Below are 25354 nucleotides of genomic sequence, written 5' to 3'. Positions count from 1 at the left end.
CTTGTCAGTAATATTAAAGCTTTACTTTTTTTATACCATGAAGAGGCACAGATGGATTTCTAAACTGACCTTCTCCTCCAGTGAGTTGTTGTAGTTGGGCAGGTATCGTGTGGCTTCTACTGCAAGCTGACCGGTCCACTGGCTGTCATCAATGGCTGCCAGAGTTTTAGACAGGAGCTTCATCACAATCAGAAAGCAATGTCTGATTAATCACCATCAATAACTTTGGCCACGTTCTCTTCTCTTATTCATATAGATTTCTTGATAACAGTTTTCTTGATATCGCAAGCTTTTCTTTTCAATAGTCATTTATGAGTTCATACACATTACTACAGACCTTAAGTAAACTTTCCTCCCACTTCTTTTTGTCCAGAGATTCTTCTGATGATTCTGGTTAGAAAAACACAAAATTCAGTCAGAGATCCATTCAAACCACACTCTGGAAAAACTCAAAGATAATGGGATACCCATTAGAAGTCTTTAAAGCTTCACCATGTAACTATCTTGGAAGAGTCACGGAATGTGAAATAGGAGTTCTCATATTCAAACATAATTTTGGCTGTATCTTGGAAACATCTGGTTGTCTTGTGAGTCTCTAAGGACAGGTGGTTTTGGGAGGCACTTGAGATCATAGCAGATGATTCAAGAACCTCTCCTTCAACTAAAAACTGACGGAGCAAGACAGAGCGAACCTGTAAAGTTTCAGTTACTGGCATAGGTGTAATTTGCGGGTGGGACAGGTGGGACAAGTCCCCACCACTTTTTGGTAGGGCCAATATTGTCCTCACCACCTTTTGAAACATCTCGCGGAACGGATGCATCTAAGGAAGTATCTATAGCTGACTATAAGAGTAGTAATTGCATTCATTTGTATTAAATAAGAGGTGATCTGGCGCCGGTGATGTGAAATCACAAAACAAAGTGCACACAAACGTGTCCCTGCTCTTGATAAACAATAATTGATGAACATCTTTAGTTTTAATATGAAAAAAAAATTAAATAAAAATAAACTATACAAGAGCGGATTAGAACCCAAAACCTCTAACAAGTTTAACAAAAGTTATACCCCCGGACCATAAAGGCACACAAGCTTTGCTTGCGGATCAGTGCATTTATTCACTGATGTGAAGAAACTCTGTACTAACAATATATTGTATTCTACAGTAGTCAACATTTGAAGTGGATATATATATTTTTTTATCAAAGTTGTCCTAAGACAAGAACGGGTATTGTTCAAAATTCATGTATAACTTTGATGAAAGGTTTTGATCTACTTCAAATGTTGACTACTGTATATATGTAAGGATGAAAGAAACTATCACATTAAACGAGTTCTGTCTACAAGTTAAACTCAGCGTACAATTGAAATTGATTTCTGTATATCATAATGTAATTTTTTCTGCAATTGTTATAGTACATATGTGATAAAGCAATGTATTAGGACTCTCCCACCCACACATAGACACACACACTCCTGTCCCACCCACTTTTTAAAACAAAGTAAAGCCACTGGTTACTGGACTAAATACAGAAACAAGACCTCTTATGTCAGTAAACTGACCTTCTTCGTTGAAATATCGCAGTTAGATTATATAGTTAGATTAGACACAGCAGTGCTTCCTTGCAAAGGCAATCAGACTAAATGGATTCTTTCATAGATCACATAATTTCTCATGATATCGAAATTCAGTTTCAAGATGACTGGACTTTTGAAAACATGGTGAAACACTGAAGTGTGCAGGTGGACGTTATGACCAGTAGGTGGCGTGGTCTGGTGGCCTTGTGAGGAACAGCCCTGTACCTAATCCTCTACATCACTGTTGTATATTTTAACAAACCTTCAAGAAAATCGAGCAGCTTTGGAATCTCATTTTCCCACAGCGGCTCTGCTTTAGAGTGAATGTTAGGGCTGATAGAGTTGAGCAGACTCAGGGAGGGAGCACCGTGTCCCCTGCACCGAAATGGGAATGAAGCATTCACCTGAGGAAAAGGTTACATTTATTTCAGATGTTTAAGGTCTGCATTAAGCAGCGACTAAATTACATCATGAGCCAAAAGAGTGGAGAAACAGAGACACAAAAAAATGGACATAGTTAGCTTAACACTAATATTATGTATATGAATATCTCAATGTGTTCAGTGTTTTGAAACACTACTGTTCAAAAGTTTGGGGTCAGTACGCTTTTTTAATGTTTTTTATGCTCACCAAGGCTGAATTTATTTGATCACAACTACAGTAAAAGCAGTAATATTGTGATATTATTACAATTTAAAAATATATATTTTTTAATATAATCTTAAATGTAATATTTATGTAATATACTATTTATTCCTTTGATGGCAAAGCTGATTTTTCAGCATTATTTTTCAGTCTTCAGTGTCACATGATCCTTCAGAAATCATTCTAATTTGGTGCTTGTGAAACATTCCTTATCGCAGCTGAAAATGGTTGTGCTGCTATATTTTTATTAAAACATGATACACTTGTGATCATTTATTTCATGATTCTTTGATTAATAGAAAGATCAAAAGAACAGCATTGATTTGAAATATAACTTTTCTGTAACAAAGTAAACGTCTTTATTGTCACTTAATTGTCAATTTAATGCATCCTTGCTGATTAAAAGTATTAATTACTTTCAATAATAATTCAAAAAAACTGACCACAAACTTATGAACAGTACTGTTATGAAAGTAGCACTGGTATGTTGCAAAAAATTGTGAAATATTCAGTTTGATAATCATCATACAAAAATAGGAAGAACTTTCATTTTACAGTCCTGTTCCCCATGTACATAATATGTATTATAATAGTAATTGCAATAACTGGGAAATAACTAGGTACTAAACCTGAACCTACACCTAAACCTAACCCATGTAGTTACCTTATAATACCCAGTACTTTCTTAGGTCAGTACACTGTAAGTACACGTAAGTGCACGTACTGTAAAATTAAGTGCAGCCCAAAAATATGCCACAACTGACCAGAAACAAGAATCAAGCAGTCCAGAGAGGCATGGAAAACCTAACTCGTTGCCCCGCTGAAACCGATAAAGAAAAAAGAAAAAAACCACTGGAAATTCAACACTTACCAAGAGCCTTATCATCAGGATATATTGTGAGGGAAGACTATAGCCTGCGGGAAGAGGAAAGAAACAAAGCAAGACAGAGAGAGGGGGAGAGCAGACAAGGGTAACCCATTAGTAAAGCACATGATCCAAAAGCATTACAATTAACGAATAAATAATCACTGAGCCTGGGACTTATTTGTCCTACTAGAGTTCAATTTAATCACTGTCAGCGTAAGAAACAATTACCCTCTGCCCAAAAAACTTTATTCAGTTGATAAATACCACTTTTCATTTGACTAATTAGAAACAGACTCAACAGGCAAAGCAAACGACTTGCAATGAAAACAGAACGTCTGCAAGTGCAATTTAGTTTCAGTCCAACAACGAAAAAAAAAAAAAAGATTTAACGGCGGCTGCTGGAGGAGACAGAAAGTGTGATTCAAGGGTTTCTGCAGGTCAGACATTGGAAAAGCTCTTAGTCTAAGACTAGGCTCATCAGTGACATCATGATCATATATATGTGTGTGTGTGTCCACACCTTTTGCATTGAAGTCGATGATGAAGTTGGGTTCTTGTGCTGTTCGCTTCTTGTTGGCCAGAAGAATTAAACTCTTGCACAAGGGGGTGGTGGCGTTGGCATACTGATTTGGGGTCAGGTAGCAAAGCAACATCGGCCACAGGACCTACACGAAAAATAACATGCACTCAATTCAGATGTACATACATTACGTTCAGTAAAAGAAGTGCAAGTGTTAATATCTTACAACGGTTTAACTCGAGATAAATAAATACTGAATAATGGATGTTTATTGTATATAATAAACAATAATAAAACATAACAAATATATATTTATATGGTTTGTGGATTTATATACAGTATATACACTGCCTGGCCAAAAAAAAAAGGCACAACTTCATAGGACCGCGACCACCTTTTTCTTTGATTAGGGAATGCATTCGCCAAATTATCGTTTGAATAAGCATCTGCAATGTCACAACATTATTTTCTATTCAGAGCTGCATTCATTTCTCATCAAGATCTTCTACTGATGATGGGAGAGTCGGACCACTGGGTAGTCTCCTTCAGCACATCCCAAAAAATCTCAATGGGGTTAAAGGAATAGTTCATCCTAAAATGAAAATTCTGTCATCATTTACTCACCCTTAAGTTGTTCCAAATCTGTATGAATTTCTCTGTTATGTGGAACATAAAAGAAGATGTTTTGATGAATGTTTGTAACCAAACAGTTCTGGGGCACCATTGACTTCTACAATGGAAGACAATGGTGCCCCATAACTGCCTGGTTACTGACATTCAAAATATCTTCCTTTGTGTTCAGCAGAAGAAATAAATTCATACAGGTTTAAAACAACTTGAGGGTGAGTAAATGATGACAAAATTGTAATTTTTGGGGGGTGAACTATCCCTTTAAGTTCTGGACTCTGTGTGGTTAAAAATTTGAGCCCAACAATCCTGGTATTGTCATTTTGGAATATGCCCATGCCATCAGGGAAGACAAAATCTATTGATGGAAACCACTGATTATTCAGTAGTTAGCCGTCCTCATTTTGGGCCACCTGACCAACTAAAGCAACCCTGCCACACTGACAGGCTTGTATGGTAGGCACTAGGCGTAATGGATACATCACTTCTTCTGCATCTCTTTCTACCCTGATGCTCATGCCCATCACTCTGGAACAGGTTAAATCTGGACTCATCAGACAACATGACCTTTTTCCATTGCTCCAGAGTCCAATCTTTTTTGCCCAACTCTTTTTTCCTCCTGATTAGCCTCACTGATAAGTGATTTTCTTAAGGCTACACAGTTGTTTAGTCCCAATCCCTTGAGTTCGCTTTGCATTGTGCGTGTGGAAATGCTCTTACTTTCACTATTACACATAGCTGTGAGTTCTACTGTTTTGTGAGAAACTGATTTTTTTCTATTATTTGATTTCACCACATTTTTTAAGAGATCTCTGATCAGGATCAGAAAAAAAATAAAATAAAAAATAAAAAATCTCACTACATTTCTTTCTCAAAGATGATGGTTCACTGCTATCCTTCTAGGTATTAATCATGCATTGGACCCAATTTTAGCAGTTTCAGCAATCTCCTTAGTTGTTTTATTTGTTTAAGTAAGGTCAGATTTTTGGTCTGAATTAAGCAAAGTAACATCTTTTCCATAACCACAGGATATCTTCCGACATGGATGATTAAGGAATGTGAAGCTACTCACTGCATCAGATTAAATAACTTCTTGTAAGCTGAAACATAATAATCTCTGTATTAATTATTATGCTTTCAGTGTCTACCTTGATAAATCCACACAATAAATCTCATAAAAGTGTAAATTTAGTGCTTTAAAACAACATGTTAACAAGTAAGACACAACAAAAATCTAAAAATAGTCTGGCTAGATGTGCATCTCCTGACATTTTCCTGGTTATCGTTTGAATGTGTTTTGGCAGAGTGAATGGAGACAGTCTCATCGGCACATAAACTGTCTTTGTCTGTCTTCTGAGGAGAGATCCCTGTCAACAGCCAGCTGTTGATGTTGGGAAGCTCACAGGAAAAAAGATCTAATATTTCTCTAGACACTCTTTCTTACAAGCAGCAATGCCGGGCTGAGGCTGCTGACTTTGGCTGTGAAGATGATGGACTGTGCTGAATGACTGCAAAGCCCATCTCTCACTATAAGAGTTTCATTGAGTTGTCTTCAAGATAGTAAGACGCATTGCAGATGTGCATGCATCTGATTTAGTGGCAGTGTGACAGTCACCACCACAGACATTGATGTTCCCCCTAATATTCAGAACAGTGGGAGATCAATATTGGCTTTCTGATGGTTGATTTTTAAATCACTACACTTGGTCCCCACAAATCCAGACAATCAGGTCAAATTCTTCAGTGGCAGCTCCTTTAAGAATGATGGCATAGATATGACAGCTTTATGACACTCATCAAGTTCACCTGGCATACATAAAATGACATATCAGTCAATCATAATGTTGCACAACTGTAACAAGAAAAAAAATTGTAAACATTGCACATTTTGAAATGAGAACCATGACTTCAAGCATCTAAGGAAACCATTTTAATTTGTTTGCGGAAGGTGTACAATTGTGTGTACTCACATCAGTCAGCCGGCCCACTGTAGTAGTGAAAAGATGTAGAGTGTTATCACACATGCTACGCAGAGCCTCATTGGTCACATCCTCTGGGTCTGGTGGTCGCTGTCCTCGCTGTATGAATTTTAACACAATTTATTACCCATATTGTATTACACACCCGAGCATAACTAGGGCTAGGCTAAAACCAATAATTGTTCAAAGCTATCAAACAAAGGGAATCACCCCAGCTAATGCAAATATTTAAAAACTAAGCTATGCACTGACACATGACTCAACATGGACTATGGACTGAACAAGCTTGCAAAATTGAATGCTTAAGAGGTCTGAAACAATAGATCATTAACAATCTTGCAGTTCAATGCATGGGAAATCAAGTGAGATTTGTAGACTTATCAAGAATCTAAAATGAGCAGAAAGTTCAGTTGCAGCTACAGTCATGTGACACTGCAGTAAGATAATGAAATGTGTAGCCAGTAAAGGTTGTTTGTACATGATAAGTGTCTGGTAGAGCACAGTGCTGAATGATGAAGCGGACGAGCATGTCTCCTCCCTCCAGCTCTAGGTAACCATGATGAGCCATCGCACTGATCACCTGCACCACTCTCTTCTTCACCTGCACAGGTAAACAATCATTAAGACCTCAGAATTTCTGCACATTTATCCCCAGAAAAAAAAGTTTCCACCACATAATTCCATTAAACACAATACATAACAGTGACAATGACACTGCAGCATAAATGATAACAACAGGAAAACAAAACAAAAAAACTCTTATGCATGAACATTTACTTTTGAACATGTTAGTAGACAAATTAAATAAACTAGTGTGACAAATGTATTTTAAAGGAGTTTATTTTCTAAAGGTCCACTGGGGCAAAATTGCCTAAAGTTGATGAAACACCCTAGCCTGGTTAAAACCAGACCCTTCTCAGTTGAAACTGAGTATAGGGTCTGGGGAAGCTATGTATACAAATCATTTCCAAAGGGGCGTCACCAACTGACGTAGCTCAAATTCATCTGGGCGCAGTTGTATAGTCTTAAAACCAATCAGATCGATGAAGGGGATGACGTATGCTTCGAGTGTTGTTCTTTGCTCCGGTTTTAACGAAAACGGTAAGTTTAAATCGCTCAAAACAGACGCGATAATTGATTCGTTTATATACTGTCTATGATTCAAAAGAGTGATGTTTCACGGCGGCAACCGGCGTCACATGTTGACGCTAAAGGGTGCCCTTTGCGTCGGATATTAAAGAAATTTCAAAAGCGTCAGTATTATGACGCCCTAGGATGAGAATGCGTTGCATGTAAATCCCTCCCCAAACGTTTCTGATTGGTGCCGCGATTTCAGCAGCACAGTAATGAGTTTGAATGGGCTCTTCTCCAGACTATCCTGAAGAGAGAATTAAAATTCGCCGGAAGTAGTCTGGGTTTTCCCAGGCTAGAAACACCCATGTTTTGTCACATATCACATTCAGAGGATTTATTATGTACCTTATTGCTGTGGTCAGCCAGAGGTTGCCTGATGCTGGTTAGAATTAGGAGCTTCTTGGTTTCCATAGTGGAGGCTTTAACAGACAGAGCAGAGTTTTAAAAACACAGATCTGCAAATGACTATCTCAGCAAAAAAATCTGATCCTTTCATAACCAAGTATGACAATCTGGATGTGTGTGTCTGGTTGAGAAAAAAATCATTGACGTATTTGATTACATGTTTAAAACTCACTGGATGAGTTGATGAGGTGTCTGAGAACAGCCAGTGAGCCCATTCTGTTCCTCTCGTTACTGTTCTCCAACCTCTGGAGCACAAACACTATCAGGCGGTCCGGGAATGTGTTTGCTGGGAACAAAAACAGCAAAATATAAAATCTGTCAAGTTCACCCTCAGTTACCATCATAGACTTTGACAGTGTTCTATGCCAATAAATGGACCAGCTAGTCAATGGTGTCTGGTATTGATGTCTGGTAAATGATCCAACATAGAAATAGCCCATATAAAGTCTCTGCTTCATTATTTAGACCAGTGGTATTTGACAGGTTTTGTTTTAGGACCCAAGCTGAACATTAATAGGTAAAAACCTGGGAACTAAACTAAACTAAACTAAACTAAAAAAAAAAAAAAAAAAAAAAAAAGTGCCTATGTAACCATTCATAAATGTAAGGAGTTATTTTTTCTAATTTATGCTCTTTTATGCTCCAGAACAGATCTAGTACTAACACCTATTATTTTCACTGATGAATGACACACTCATGATTAAAACATTATGACTGACATGCACACCCAGAAAACACATAACAACTCTTGGACTCCTTGCATCTGCTTGACAAAACACAAACGCGAGAGGAGAGAAATCCAGCTGGTGTGTGTCAGCTCAAATCAGCACCAAGCACACAACTGTACAAGATCATCTCACTGATTGAAAGAGCCTGCTGGTCGGACACTTTAACTTAATCTCAGCTCAGACTCCATCAGCACATGACAAAGATATAGCAAACAGCAGTCAGCTGATTTAGAACACAACCTTCACTTGAGTTCATGACCACATGGCTAGTAAAAATAAATTGATTTCTATGATTTTACACTTGCATGCACCTAAAATAATAAAGAAAAAGGTTTAAGCAAGACTCACCAAGGATACTGAAGCATCGCAGGACCTCGTTGTGATTTTTCACAGTTGGAGGGTTGCTGAAGTCTACAGGTGAGCATATCTGGAAAGAAAAATTAAAGTATTAAATAACTTTAAAAAATGCTTTTTTAATGAAAAACACAGTGATGAAGCATAAAGGCAATTAAATAATCTAAACGGGTTTTCTCATTTAAAAAAAAGGGTGTAAAGTTTAAAATAAATGTAATACATTTGAATAAAAAAATTCTCAAGTTTCAAAATTAATGGTGTAAATAAAACATCAGTCAATAAACATCTTTTCTAAGCCGATTTCAAATTAGATCAAAACAAATCCCAAGGCCTGAGAGGTGAACTTCTGTGAACACTTCCTATTATGTTAAACTGTTAAATGGCCCTGGGTTGCTCTATTTGTAATGCTGTGGTTAGGCAAATTAAAACCTGTTCCACCAAAATGAAAACACAATTGCAAGAAGTTAAGCAAGAGATTTAGAAGTCTGTAAAAGGTGGTGCACATAAAGAGAGATTGAGAGAGACACTGACCTGCTGGTGCAGAGCAAGTAAAAGACCATCCACCTGTGTCTCCAACACTCTGCTGCCCATATTCACAGAGGCCTCCAGTACCTGACACAAGCTCTGAACAAACACAAACAGCATTAGACTACATTAGGCAGTACAGAGACCTGGATCTCCTCAAAGATCAGTCATTAAATCTGATTTTATTCCGTCATGAACCAAGTCATTAAACAACACAAACAATTACACATTTTCACGTCTTTATTGAACACACTGTAGAAACATTCACAGTCCAAGGTGGGAAAAGTATCTGAACTTGGATTGAATAACTGGTTGACCCATTAACCTCCACCAAACATTTCCTGTAATTGTGAATCAGATGAAATGGTGAGGACTTTACCTTGCTGATGATATAGTGTTCTGCATTCTTCTTGTAGAGGCCCAGTATGGTGGGAAGGAGTTTGGGAAGCTGTTCTTCCAGTTTATCATGTGCCATCAGATGACTCATTGACCCGAGAGCCTCTGCAACAGTCATACGTAGCTGCCGAAAGATACACGAGAACAATCAGGTACAAACATGTACATGGATGAACACACACGCACAACAGATCAAATTGGAAAAAAAGAAGAAGAAAAAAACTGAAAAGCTAAAAAAAAAAAAATGGATGTGGATTGGAAGTAAACTAATACGTTATTTTACAATCACTTTATGAATATGTTTTTATTATTTTGATGATCAGTGACCAAGGAGTATTTAAATGACAGTTTTGAATAAAATGCATGATTTGTAATGCTTCCATTATTTTTAAAATTTACTTTACTTTTTTACTTTTAAAATCAGTGCTACAAAAATAAAATGTGTAAAAGTGAAAAAATACACACAATCCAATCTTCAGCTATTACAAAGAAATCTCTGAAAGAAGCAGATTTAGTTCACAGGCTCACATGTTTTTTTCCTGCTTCAATTCCAAAGAAAACTGAAATGAACCCATTTGGCAAAAGTTCATGTCCCTCTTTAGTCTCAAAAGTGAGTTAGCTGTAATTGGATGTGTGCTCTGTCTCATTGAGTGTACCTTGGACTCTCTGCTCTGGATCCAGCTGTTGAACAGGATGTCGTAGGCTGAGTAAATCTCACTGGAGAAGGTGTCTTTACGCACAGTGGGGTCTGGAGCCTTGTCTAAGTTGGCCAGATATTCTAGAATACTCTCGCTAAACCGGCAGAGAGCTAAGAAGAAACGTAAACAGGTGAGAAGCCACGTCACATCAAACAATAAGGACGCATCCTTACTGAATAAAAGTAATACTTTCTTTCAAAAATGACAAAAGTGACAGTAAAGACTTTTACATAGTGATGAGTAATGGGTGTGTTTTGGGATTTACGAGCGTTAAACCAATCAGAGTCTCATCTCCCATTCCTTTTAAAGGGATAGTTCGGCCAAAAATGATTTGCTCACCCTCAAGATGTTCGAGATGCATATGTCAATCTTTTTTCAGACGAACACATTTTCAGTTATTTTAGAAAATGTCTTAGAACTTTCAGTGGTTATAATGTGAAGCTATGGGGTCCACCTCCTTCAAGTCCCAAAAAGTGCATGCATCCTTCACAAAAGTAATCCATCCGGCTCCAGGGGGATAAACGAAGGCCTTCTGATGGTAATCTGTGCGGTTTTGTCGTAAAAATATACATATTTAAAACTTTATAAATGAAAATATCTGGCTTCCGCCACGTTCGACGCGCGTTCACGGCAGATGGATGTCGGCGTATGACGTAGGACGTTGCACTAGAAACTAGCAAAAAACACACGTGTCGCACTTGACGCTGCATTGTGCCGGGTGTAAGATAGGGCCCTTTGTCGTTTAGCTGACACAGAAAATGTAACACTTTACGCAGACCTGTAATTGAGCTTACCGGAAGAGAAGACCCATTTCATGTTGTCTTGTTTGGTCATTCCCAGCATGGGCAACATGGTCCCCAATATAGCACTGAGAAATGGCACCATTCCATATACTGTGGGGCAGAGGTCAAACATATCAAAACCGGTCAGAAACATAACCAAACAAGAACACAGGACTTAAACAAACAGTCCAAATCTGCATTATGGAGATATTTCTATGTTATTATTCAAATACGTTATCTTAAAATAGTGACCTAAGGGGCATAAGGGGAGTTTAAGCTGTTAGTTATACAGCTTACAAGTGGCTACAAATGTACATAAGACAAAATAGGTTGGGAAACACTGGTGTTGACTCCAATGAAATGTTAAAACAAAGTTTATAGAAAGTGAAAATAATAAGTACTAAAGTGATGGTAAAAATAATAAATACGGTTCAGTCAAATGAGGATCTGAAAAAATAATGATCAACTGTCAAATGCAACAAAGCATGATAACATAATTTGCTAACTTCCTGACAAAAGTTTGCAGGTCAAACTGTAACTTCCCTTTCATTTTCTAGTTAAAAACTAAAATAAAAGCTTCAAAAATCTTATACTGAAAATTCTGTAAAATTAATCAAATTAAATTAGAGCTTTATAAAAGAAAGACATCACTAGAGAAAACTTTACAAATTTCATGAGTTTTGATTAAGGTTATGTACCATTTGAGTCTGAGAGATTGGCTAGTGTTTGGACCACAAAAAAGTGAGGCAAAACTCCCGGCTGGAACTTCCCGAGTATCTCCTCCATGATGTCATTAATATATTTGTTTCCTACAGCAACCAGTATATTACTGGCTGCTTGCTGCCAGTCTGGGACAACTTCCTGTACAAAAGAAGACAATTTGTTTTATATGTTCAAATACAGAAAATCATAAATTTGTGTTGCACATTATAATATACAAACAATAAAGAAATAAAAATAATGCTTTAAAATACTACATTTTGACATGTTTAGGAGTAACCAGTCACATAACTATTTTCCTAAATGTCATTGAAAAGTTTAAGCAAGACACTTACTCAAAATAGACCCAGTTCTTTCCTCTATTTTTTTTTTAAATAACTGTTTTCTATTTAAATATATCTTTTTTAAATGTAATTTAATCCTGTGAGGGCAAAGCTGAACTTTCAGCATCAAATATGCTGATTTAGTGCTCAAGAAATATTTATTGTTATTATCAATGTTGAAAACAGTTGTGCTGCATATTTTTTTCTAATATTTTTGTGGAAACCGTGACAGATCTTTTTTTTTCTTTGATTAATTGAATTCAACATGTATTTAAAATATTGTTGTAACATTATAAATGTCTTTACTGTCACATTTGATCAATGTAATCCTGAACAAAAATATGAATTTCTTTAAAAAACTTTTTTTTTTAAATCTTAACGATCCCAAACTTTTGAACAGTATTGTAAATCAGTTTTCTCACCTTTGATTTAGTCATCTCATCTGATGCCAGATGTATAACACTCTTGATTTTGGGGTAACTGATGTCATCAATCCTGCTCTTCACCACCATCTCAATGGTTTGCAAGACCACCATTCTGTGCACAACCACCAGCTACACAGGAAAAAAATGACTTGCAAGTAAGCTCATGCAAGACATGCAAAGACATGTTATCACAAAACTAAATCGTAAAACCACAGTCTCAAATTTAGCAAACTCATACATCCTACATTCATATCTGACAAAGCTGGTCAACTATTAAAACAGACACGAGCCAAATCAGAGGCAGGCAAAAGCAACACAGCCATGCCTAGGCATTACAAATCGATAAAAAAAAAGAGATCTGGCTACAGTTAAAAAGGTTTATTACAAATGACATTAATGTGTGTTTCCTTTATAAAGAAACATGCACTGAATTGTTTTCCTTTCTTTCTGGGGATATGCTTTCAAAAGGCGATATTGATCTCAAAAGGTTCCCTGGGAAGTAAAATTCACCAAACAGAGAAATCATGAAAACATGGCATGAGACTACTTAATGTGACACACTGACGCCAATTGTCACATCATCAGAAACAACAAAGATAGTTCTGCTTCCTGTTAGCAGGAAGTGTAAAGTTAAGTGCGCTTGAAAGTGAAAATAGCCCAGCTATCATTATAAACATCTGCTCAAGTAATATAGATTATGCTAGAGTATACTAAAATAGAAAAGGTACTTGTTTTAAAAACATTGTTACCCTATTTTTATCATACAATGGTTGACAAGTACACTGCCATTTAAAAGTTTGGGCTTGGTATGACTTAATGTTTTTTTAAAGAAGTTCTTCTGCTCACCAAGGCTGCATTTATTTAATACAAAAAACTTGATATTGTGAAATATTATTAATTTAAAGTAATTGTTTTTATTTTAATATATAATTTATTCTTTTGACAGAAAAGCAGAATTTTCAAAACATTCTTTGTTGTGCTGCTTAATATTTTTTAGGAAACCAGGATACATTTCATCAGCATTTATTTAAAAACTTTTGTAACATTTTAAATAATCTTTATAGTTCAGTTGATCAGTTTAATGTATCCTTGTTGAATAAAAATATATTCATTTATTTAAAAGAAATCTTACTGACCCCAAACCTTTGAATATTAGTGTATCTAAAGCTACAGAGACAAGACTGAATCCATGATATCTTATGATATTTGATGCTTTTTAGATCATATAAAACCACAACATTCAGCATTAATCTATTTAACCCATTCTAATAGTCTTCACAGAGGAAATCATACGGAAACACACAAGACAAGCATTTGAAAATTTCAAGAGAGAACATAATATTTCTCTGGAAACCCTCTTTCAAAACAGGTTCAGATGTTTCAAGAAAAATCTTTGGCTGACCTTGGGGTGTTTGAGCAGGTAGTCCTGACACATGGACAGGACTTTATCAGGCTGCTGGTTCCCCAGTGTCAAGATGGATTTCCTAACCTGTTCCTGTACCACAGGATCCTTGTCATTGGCAGCATCCAAAAGAGCCAGGGTCACCTCTGATTGCATAAAAACATGCACATCAATATGAGCACAGAACAGGATGGAGAATTTCTGAAATGTGTGTACTGGTACACAAATAGAGTGGCTTTATCCTTATTTGTAGATAAATGAACATTCATAGTAGGGAAGTAGGCCTATTATTATATAGGCCTACTTCCCTACTATATAGTAGGCGAAAACAGTATGTGACAAAAAGAAGTATGTCCGAATTCACAGTACTCATTAAAGAGTAGGCAAAAAGAACCCAGATGATCTACTACTTCAGGCGAGATTCTGAAGCATGCGTACGGAGAACACTTTACTATCCCATGAGGCCACAGAAGAGGCTTTGTGAATGGCAGTGAACCTACGCAACTGATGCTGGTAGGTCACATAATGACAACATGGCAAATGTAGTATGTCCGAATTTCATTCATACTACTCACATTCATACTATAATATGTGACCCTGGATCACAAAAGCAGTCATAAGTCGCACGGGTATATTTGTGGCAATAAACAACAATACATCGTATCGGTCAAAATTATCGATATTTATTTTATGCCAAAAATCATGAGGATATTAAGTAAAGATCATGTTCCATGAAGATATTGTGTAAATTTCCTACCATAAATATATAAAACATTTATTTTTGTGAGTGAATGCAGCACAATCACGAATATAAATGGACAACTGGCGATTTTCTCAATGTTTTTGATTTTTTTGCACCCTCAGATTCCAGATTTTCAAATAGTTGTATCTCGGCCAAGTATTGTCCTATCCTAACAAACCATAAATCAATGGAAAGCTTAATTATTCAGCTTTCAGATTATGTATAAATCTCAATTGCAAAAAAATTACCCATGTGACTGATTTTATGGTCCAGGGTCACATATAGAACATACTTTTTTTAGCGGCCACAAAATAATTAATTATTCAAAATAAGTACCTACTCAAGAGAGTATGCAATTTCGGATGCATCCAATTATATACTACCATTAAAAAGGGGTTATTAAGATTGTTTCATGTAAAAAAAAAAAAAAGTTTCCTATGCTTACCAAGGCAGCATTTATTTGATCTAAAATACAGTAAAAAAAAAAAAAAATACTTTTCCAATTTAATATATTTTAAAATAGAATTTATTCCTGAATTTCCAGCAGCCATTTTTCCAGTCTTCAGTGTCACATGATCCTTCAGAACTCATTCTAATATGCTGATTTAGGCCTCAATAAACATTATTATCAATGTTAAAGCATTTTTGTGGAAACTGGGACACATTATTTTCAGGATTCTAAATAGAATTATTTGTAATAGAAATCTTTTGTAACATTAGAAATGCATTTCAATTTTGATCATAATGCATCCTTGTTTAATAAAAGTATTAATTTCTTTTCTTTTTTTTTTTCAAATACTGACCCAAACTTTTAAATAGTACTGTATACAAGTACATCGTTTCTCATAGTTTTGCCACTATGCCAGTTTCTCAATGGACAAACTGACCTTAAATCATTTTTATTAGTCTTACTATCTCATACTACGCGGTAAATCCAGATACAAAAGTCCTACACAAACATATTATTTCAACACCAGACATTACTGTTTCTCACCTACACAAACACAACTGTTGTTAGTGGGTGATCAATTAATCATTGGGATTAGTGTAATTAACTCGTGCTCTAGTAGGTCACAAGCAGTGCATTGAGGACATGATGGATGCCTCATGATATGACTCACTCCTGCTCTTAAACTTACAACACAGAGAGTACAACGTAAGGGGGAAGATCTGCAATGCAGAATATCTTAACACAAACTTTGCAACATCTGGACATTTTAACCATACTTAATCTTCACATACAGTCCCATCTGATGAGATTATTCTAATCTACCTACAGCACACAGAGTAAATGAGTTGCCTAAACATACTCATTGGGCAATTAGCTTTAAATCCAACCTAAAGAATTCAGTGTTGAAAGACACTAATGGGATAAGAGAAGCTCATGACTGGATTAATGTGGGAGTTCATTTTAAATGAAAAACAGGTGCTTTCACATAAATATAGACGTGTATCTATATCACTTAATCTGCCTCTCCATCTCTGTTAGGGCTGAGCTAATATGCGAATAATCATGATATAGATTAATATTCAAATGTTTAGGGGTTAGTCAGATTTTTTTGTTTTTAAAGAAATTATTCTTTATTCAGCAAGATGCACTAAATTGATTACAAGTCACAGTTAAGACGTTATACGGCTATAATGTTACAAAATATTTCTATTTCACCAAAGAATCTTGAAAAAAAAAATAGATCATGGTTTCCACAGAAATATTACTCTTTTTTTTTTTCATGTGGCAGAAAGTTCAGCTTGGCCATCACAGGAATAAGTTACATTAGATTAGAATTACATTACATTATCATTGAAATTATAATAATATTTCACAATATTACTGTATAAATAAATAAATGCAGCCTTAAAGGATAGTTTTGTCATTAATTACTCACCCTCATGTCATTCCAAACATGCAAGTTCATCTTCGGGAACACAAATGAAGATTTCTTTTATGAAATCTGAGAGGTTTCTGTCCCTCCATTGAACATCCATGCAACTATAACGGTGACGCTTCAAAAAGTTCATAAAGAGATCGTAAAATTAATCCATATGAATTGAACCAATTTAGTCCAAATTTTCTGAAGAGACTCGATCACTTTATATGATGAACAGATTTAATTTAGGCTTTTATTCACATATAAACATTGATCAGCGAACATAAACAGAAGCTCAAACATACTGCGTAACATACGAGAATGAACCTCGCTGATTCTGGCAGCTTCCGTTTACCACAACTGATGTGTGAGTTGATGAATGTATGTGAATAAAATTCTAAATTCATTCTGTTCATCAAATAAAGCGATCGTGTCTCTTCAGAAAATTTGGACTAAACCGCTCAATTCATATTAGTTATTTGATCTCTGTCTAGCTGCCTATGGAGACTACAGAAAGCTCTCAGATATCATCAAAAAGAGCTTCCTTTGTGTTCCGAAGACGAACAAAAGTCTAACGGGTTTGGAATGACATGAGGGTGAGTAATTAATGGCAGAATTGTCATTTTTGGATGAACTAACCCTTTAAAAGAGATTTGGCCAGCAGCCATAAGCATTACAAGTAACACTGGAGATGAAAATCAAAGCAATGTATAACTTGAAAAACATTCAGCATATTATAACTCTAGACAAGTGTGAAATGATCATGCTTACAAGTGCTTGTGTTTAGGTGTGGACTATTAAATTAGTTGACATTAAGTATATAGTGGGAAAAGTGGACAAGAGTGTTACTTACGCTCTACGTCAGTCTCCTCTATAACACCCATGACGAGGATAGCAGCAGAGATTTAGGAATACATCTGGTTGTCCAGTATCCCTCAAAAGATCCCACTCTACAGATACAAACCAACAACAGAGATGAAACAATAATCAGTTTTATCACTTTTTAAAAAAAATATTTACATTTTGTAATATCAGGCCTACTGATAAATGGTATATTTAATGATAATAATAACAATATACTTTATTCGTCAACAACAATATTGTGTTTGTAATATCATTATTGTTGTAGGAATATTCACAACTAATATTTAATTGGTGTATTATAAAGATGATTTAATCCTCACACTGTCATAAATCAAACATTTAACACAAGGCTACATCTCGGTGCCAGTCATAGAAAATATCTCTAAACACCACAAAGTATCAAAACCTAGCCAACGGACTAGACTGACAACATTTTTGGCACCACGTGTAAGTGTAACGTTTCTTGGGATCGTAAGTGCACCTATGATCCCTAAAAATGCTGTCTAGGTAGGCAGCTCATTAGGTTTTGAGACACAGCCCGACACAGCATTCCATGTGATTTGGCAATCTGGCATAGAAAATGCACAGGTCATGTAACATGCAGTGAAAACGTCGTCTGAACATATTGACTAATAGCCCAACTAACACTGTAGGTCACTTCCACAGTCGTATTTTAGTATTTCACGCTCAATGTCAACTTCCTCAAAGCCACAGCGACCTATTAAACTACAATGACAGCGTTTGCGTTTCACTTACATTGGCTGACATGCGCTCAAGGCAATTGAAATACAAATAAAAACGTTTATAATGCATTTACAACAACGTAAAATTTCTAAAGATGAACAATATATTAATCGTGTTACCTTTCTGCTTGACTCGCTCGCCCGCAGGCTACACACTCCGATTCCCTTTTCTCAGATGCATCGAGCAGTTATTTATCAGCGAAGACCCTAATGTAAATCCGATAACTGATTCCGATCCTGAACGTAAGCGTGTGATTGATTATTCGGCTGAGGTTGATGATGGTCTCATGGACGCTACATTGTATCATAGGTAAACACGCCTAATCACGTGCTTCTGCTCAGGTCAGGAGGAACGCATCAGAGTGGGCGTGGCCTGTCGCGTGGTCCTCTAAACACCAACGAAGAAGACGCGCTGCATGCAAATCAACCTACTTAATTATTCATGTGTGGCGTATGTGAGGAAAACGTACAATTTGGGAAGGTTTTCAAATGATCTATTACGTTGTATCTGTCATGCTTAAAAATAACGATTTAATGTTTGTTAATGTAAATTTTTTCAGCTTGTCCCACTGGAACAAGGTCAATTAAGAGATAAATTTTGCAGAATAACTTAAAAATATTACTAAATTATTATTAATATATTAGAATAATCAAACTCAAATCAAAAGTGAAATTCAAGACAGCAATCAAATTTCTATCCTACTCTATAACTTCTATAATATTGTTCGTATTGAAAAACATGCAGAACATACATTCTTGGAAGTTCTGAAAAAATAATAATAATAATATTCATGGTTAATTAATATAATATAATATTATATATATATATATATATATATATATATATATATATATATATATATATATATATATATATATATATATATAGTGAGGAAAATAAGTATTTGAACACCCTGCTATTTTGCAAGTTCTCCCACTTTAGAAATCATGGAGGGGTCTGAAATTGTCATCGTAGGTGCATGTCCACTGTGAGAGATATAATCAAAAAAAAAAATCCAGAAATCACAATGTATGATTTTTTAACTATTTATTTGTATGATACAGCTGCAAATAAGTATTTGAACACCTGAGAAAATCAATGTTAAAATCAATGTTAGAGGTCAAACGTTTCCTGTAGTTTTTCACCAGGTTTGCACACACTGCAGGAGGGATTTTGGCCCACTCCAGAACCTTGATATGCTTCTTACAGAGCCACTGCTTGGTTATCCTGGCTGTGTGCTTCGGGTCATTGTCATGTTGGAAGACCCAGCCTCGACCCATCTTCAATGCTCTAACTGAGGGAAGGAGGTTGTTCCCCAAAATCTCACAATACATGGCCCCGGTCATCCTCTCCTTAATACAGTGCAGTCGCCCTGTCCTATGTGCAGAAAAACACCCCCAAAGCATGATGCTACCACCCCCATGCTTCACAGTAGGGAATTCAACAAGCCCCATCCAAACACGTTTAGTGGAATTATGACCAAAAAGTTCTATTTTGGTCTCATCTGACCACATGACTTTCTCCCATGACTTCCAACTAATCATCCAAATGGTCATTGGCAAACTTAAGACGGGCCTTGACATGTGCAGGTTTAAGCAGGGGAACCTTCCGTGCCATGCATGATTTCAAACCATGACGTCTTAGTGTATTACCAACAGTAACCTTGGAAACTGTGGTCCCAGCTCTTTTCAGGTCATTGACCAGCTCCTCCCGTGTAGTTCTGGGCTGATTTCTCACCTTTCTTAGGATCATTGAGACCCCACGAGGTGAGATCTTGCATGGAGCCCCAGTCCGAGGGAGATTGACAGTCATGTTTAGCTTCTTCCATTTTCTAATGATTGCTCCAACAGTGGACCTTTTTTCACCAAGCTGCTTGGCAATTTCCCCGTAGCCCTTTCCAGCCTTGTGGAGGTGTACAATTTTGTCTCAAGTGTATTTGGACAGCTCTTTGGTCTTGGCCATGTTAGTAGTTGGATTCTTACTGATTGTATGGGGTGGACAGGTGTCTTTATGCAGCTAACGACCTCAAACAGGTGCATCTAATTTAGGATAATAAATGGAGTGGAGGTGGACATTTTAAAGGCAGACTTACAGGTCTTTGAGGGTCAGAATTCTAGCTGATAGACAGGTGTTCAAATACTTATTTACAACTGTATCATAGTTAAAAAATCATATATTGTGATTTCTGGATTTTTTTATTTTTTATATATATATATATATACTAATAGTTTCTGTTAACAAAAAAAAAAGTTTGAAAACAAACCAACATTGTTATAATTACACCAGAAATACTGGAAATATCCTATATGTTAATATACCCAATATGATCAAATAATGTGTTGGACAAAGAGGGGTCTTCAGGTCAAAAAAGTTGAGAGCCACTTCTAGGCTCTCTTTGTCATGCATTTTCACAGAATATAGTATCACCTAATTGAGCACGAGGAAAGGAAAGTGTTGTCATCCTCTATATGCTTTCTGTTAGTTGATTTGCCATGTCCAGAAGAAATCTTGAATATTTCAAGTGAACCTGCCTCCAAAGGTTTACAGGTGTTTTTCTCAGTTCACACAACACACACTAGAGGGAGCTGGTGAGCTCTTTAGACTTGAAATGTGTTGACTCCACAACCCTTTGGGCTTTTTCAGACGGAAGCCTTCCCTCTGGGCCCTACAACTTTTCCCATATGAGTTTATTTATTGTTTGTCAGTTACTGAGGTATAGACCTTGCTATAATAAGTTGCCTGTGTGACAGCTATTCTGGCCGGTCCCTACAAGATCTGAATCTTAAAGCCACAATGAAATGGAAGTGGCGACATTTCTTTTCTTCCGTGTTGTGACGTCCGGGTGTAATGAATAATCAAAAAAAGAAAAATGCACTTGGGTTATATGCATCGATTGTTGACTGGATGTTGAGATGTGGATGGTGCACTTATAAAGTAAAGGCAGATGAACGAGAGTCTAAGGGGCAAAAATTATTTGGGAAGTCAAACTTCTTTAAAAAAGGTATGCATGACAAAATTGTTCACAATAGATCTAAACAGAGGTGTACAGTAACAAGGTACATTTACTTGAATACTGTACTTCAGTACACTTTTTGAGTATCTGTACTTTAGAGTATTATTTTTTCTAACTTCACTACATTTTAAAGACAAATCTACTTTTTGCTCTACTACATTTTTGTCAAGGTCCTTGAGTAGAAAGTAGTAACGTCAGTCAAGGGATGATTTTGGTTGCAGGGTTTGCATTTTGGTTGGTCGTTGGTTTGACCAGTACGGTGACGCATTGCTGCTTCATAGGCTACATATTTTTTCTCCTCAATTATGTCATAATAACGAGATCTTATGTCGTTAAAACGACATCTTTTTCTCATAATAACGAGATGTTGTGTTGTTAAAACGACATATCTTCTTGGCCTTATAAGGACATGTGTAGTCATGTACAAAATATGCCTTTATCCACATAAAATTAATAGCCTATCACGCCTTTATCACAGTTCTACGTTCAAAAAGCTTAAGCAAATAGTAGCAGCCCCCAATCAGGCAAAATTAATCAATGAGGCCCTTTTTTTAATATATTTTATATAGGCCTAAAAGTTTTTTTTATATAATATATTATATAAGATTTATTGTTGTTAATAGGCTGTATCTTCATTACCTAGAGATATAATTAAACAAAAAGTAGTCAAAACACATCTAACAGAACATAGCCTAAGTTGTTTATTTTTAACAACATTGTGTTCTTGTTTTGTTTAATTAACGAAATGTAAATCTTCGTCTTTATAACAGAAGATACAATACAATACAATACAAAAATCTTCAAGATACAGCCTACAATCTTCACATGTATAATTGTCACCTTATAAACAGTCCTTTGTGTGGTGGAATGAGCAATGCTAGAAATATATGGTTAGTATCTTAATTTCAACTTTATTTTATTATTTTATTAGTTCATTAACTAATTATGCTAACTCAACTAATTTAATGTAAAGAGCTGGATACTAATTGCAAATTAAAGGGATACTTCACCTCTGGGAAGATGAATGTGTATTTAAAATAGGTCATTTAAGTAGAAGAAATGTGGAGAATTTTTTTAATTTGGAGCTTTCTAGACTGAGAAAAGCCAGAAAATGTATTTTTGGCTTATGTGGATGAAAGACAACAACTCCCAGAATGCACTTGCTTCGCTGCCTTAGGAGGCCACGCCTACCGGTAAGAGTGCGCAGATGAAAACAACAAAGCTAGCCTACGTGATGAGTTTACGAGGGATTTAGAGATCGTCCAAGATGTCCGGGATTCGGCTTTTGCGTTCTACAGTCGCCATTCATCATGTTAACTGTGGCGAGCAGGACGAGGCGGACGGCCGCGGGAGAACAGCGCGAGGCCGGTGGCGTCATTACTGAGACGCGCCGGGTCTCGCATCTCTCACGGAGGAGCGGGAATTTTCTTAGCTAGGGTAAAGCGTACATCAACCGATCACTTGTTTAGCGTTCATGTAAACACTACAGTCAGATTCACCAATCGGAATTAATTCAGTTAGATTGAAACGAGAGGTGTGCATGTAAACAATGAATGGCGACCGCAGAACGCAAAAGCCGAATCCCGGACATTTTTAACAGTCTCGCCCGCCGGACAAGTCCGGGAAAAGGAAGATGGTAACCCCTACTTACTCAGCTTTCTCCACAGAACAAGAGCATGCTAGCTTAGCTTCCAAAGAAATACGGCTGATACTGTGTACATTCTGTGAGTGAGATCCCACCCTCTATGGGCGGGTTGTAAACATGCGGAACAACGCCTTCTACTGGCTGTAGTCTTTAGCCTCTGGACAGAAAATCCTCCGATGACGCAAAATGACGATTTTTGCGTCATCGGAGGATTTTTTCCAGACAAAAAATACATAAATCTCTCGTCTCAGGGGGATATGAGGGTGGAAAGCATGGTAATTCGAAAATACTACAGGTTTTCTACTAATACAAAGCTTAATGCTAAATCCTGAAGTAACCCTTTAAATAAAGTCAAATATTAAATGTAGGCTATTGATTGGAGTTGCCACTAAAGATTTTTCTAGACTAGTAATCATTAATTTAAGCAATTAGGACTAATTGCATGTTTGTATTCAATCCTGGGTGCATATAGCCTAGTGGTCAGTACACTCTGCACTGACATTCATTGCTTTTCAGCTTATTGCGACCCGAGTTCAAGTCCCGGTTAGTCAAAACTTTCTTGATACTATACTGTCCTATCATAATAAAAGGCAAAATATATAAATATATTCTTTAAACTGATGCAAGTTAAGCTCCATCCACACACAGAATAGAATAAGCATATTTTAAGCCGATACATCAACATCTCTCATCATTGTGGTGGGGGAACGGATTTCGACAGCTGAACTATTTGCCGTCGGATTCTGTTCCCCCTATGTTTATTACACAATGAGTTTCTAATTTTTATCACATTGCATCCACTTTCTAAACCCAACAGCCTAGTGGTCAGTACACTCTGCACTGACATTCTTTGCTTTTCAGCTTATTGCGACCCGAGTTCAAGTCCCGGTTCGTCAAAACTTTCTTGATACTATACTGTCCTATCATAATAAAAGGCAAAATAATTAAATATATTCTTTAAACTGATGCAAGTTAAGCTCCATCCACACACAGAATAGAATAAGCATATTTTAAGCCGACAGATTAACACCTCTCATAATGGGAGTGGGGGAACGGATTTCGACAGCTGAACTATTTGCTGTCGAATTCTGTTCCCCCTGTGTTTATTACACAATAAGGTTCTAAGATTTATCAAATTGCAACAAATTGCTAGCCAAAATAGCCTAGTGGTCAGTGCCCTGACAGTATTTTTTTTTTTTTCTTTGGGCGACCCTTGATTAAGTCCCGGTTCGTCAAACTTTCTTGATACTATACTGTCCTATCATAATGAAAGGCAAAAAAATATATTCTTTAAACTGATGCAAGTTAAGCTCCATCCACACACAAAAATAAAACGGATTCCGACAGCTGTTTTTTTTTTGCTGTCGGATTCTGTTCCCCCCATATTTCTGACACACTGAGGTTCTGATATTTATCAAATTGATGCTGTTTAAGCTCCATCCACACACAGAATAGAATAAGCATATTTTAAGCCGATACATCAACATCTCTCATCATTGGGGTGGAGGAATGAATTTCGACAGCTGAACTATTTGCTGTCGGATTCTGTTCCCCCTATGTTTCTTACACAATGAGGTTCTAATATTTATCACATTGCATCTAATTTCTATACCCAATAGGCTATAGCCTATATTCCGTGCTCAGGCGCATACATAAAACTTGTGGCAAAGCACCGGCAAAAGTAGGCTAATGATAATACATTTTCTGGAAATTTTTTTTTAATTGTTTATTAATGAACTAGTCTTTTCTAAATCAGTGTAGGATGCCTGCAAACATATCTCCATACATCTCTGCTGTAATTTAGCCTAGATGCGCCTTCCATACGGACAGGATTACATAATCAGTACCATACGTATTTGCTTTCAATTGTATATACAGATAAACGCCCAACGCAGGTTTTTTTCTTTAAATAAATTCGTTTAAGCTTTAAAATAAATATTGTTTGTGGGCTAATTAATACCACAATAATTTGTTTCGTTTATTTTATTAAGCTTTTTCTTTATTATAAGGGTTTTCTATGGGAGGAAAACGCTTAGCCTAATGTGCAATTCAACACAATGTTCGTATTCTGGGCTCACCTGCTATTAATAAGGTGTGTACAGAATTTGATCTTTTAACATGAATGTCCATTGGAGGCTGCTATTTATTCAGCTTTTTGAACGTAGAAGTGTGATAAAGACATGATTGGCTATCAATTTTATGTGGATAAAGGCATATTTTGTACATGACAACACATGTCCTTATAAGGCCAAGAAAATATATCGTAGCATCTCGTTATTACGAGAAAAAGATGTTGTTTTAACAACATAAGATCTCGTTATTACGAGAAAAGATGTCGTTAAAACGACATAAGATCTCGTTATTACGAGAA

General features: G+C 36.4%; 1 protein-coding gene across 3 annotated transcripts in view; it reads right to left on the bottom strand.

Moving 5' to 3' along the window:
* Positions 1–18683, bottom strand: part of mroh1 (maestro heat-like repeat family member 1) — a 33913-nt gene extending 15230 nt beyond the window's left edge. For 2 of the 3 annotated variants that reach the window (XM_081388432.1, XM_081388433.1), the window contains exons 1-19: positions 18445–18683; positions 17571–17667; positions 14108–14253; positions 12703–12834; positions 11936–12098; positions 11250–11348; positions 10414–10565; positions 9741–9881; positions 9368–9460; positions 8831–8909; positions 7927–8040; positions 7695–7768; positions 6694–6816; positions 6207–6314; positions 3610–3754; positions 3093–3136; positions 1839–1980; positions 338–390; positions 70–177 (exon numbers count right to left, since the gene is read on the bottom strand). In XM_081388432.1, coding sequence (XP_081244558.1) covers positions 70–177; positions 338–390; positions 1839–1980; positions 3093–3136; positions 3610–3754; positions 6207–6314; positions 6694–6816; positions 7695–7768; positions 7927–8040; positions 8831–8909; positions 9368–9460; positions 9741–9881; positions 10414–10565; positions 11250–11348; positions 11936–12098; positions 12703–12834; positions 14108–14253; positions 17571–17601 — 1947 coding nt within the window. In that variant the 5' untranslated portion in view covers positions 17602–17667; positions 18445–18683. The remainder of the gene's footprint in view (positions 1–69; positions 178–337; positions 391–1838; positions 1981–3092; positions 3137–3609; positions 3755–6206; positions 6315–6693; positions 6817–7694; positions 7769–7926; positions 8041–8830; positions 8910–9367; positions 9461–9740; positions 9882–10413; positions 10566–11249; positions 11349–11935; positions 12099–12702; positions 12835–14107; positions 14254–17570; positions 17668–18444) is intronic. The other variant, XM_081388434.1, reaches the window with a different exon arrangement.
* Between the last annotated feature and the right edge of the window lie 6671 nt (positions 18684–25354).

The sequence above is a fragment of the Scardinius erythrophthalmus genome, assembly GCF_964197995.2.
Source record: "Scardinius erythrophthalmus genome assembly, chromosome: 16".
Taxonomy (NCBI): Eukaryota; Metazoa; Chordata; class Actinopteri; order Cypriniformes; family Leuciscidae; genus Scardinius; species Scardinius erythrophthalmus.
Note: the sequence above shows the minus strand (reverse complement) of the source record. Positions and strands in the feature narration are given on the sequence as shown.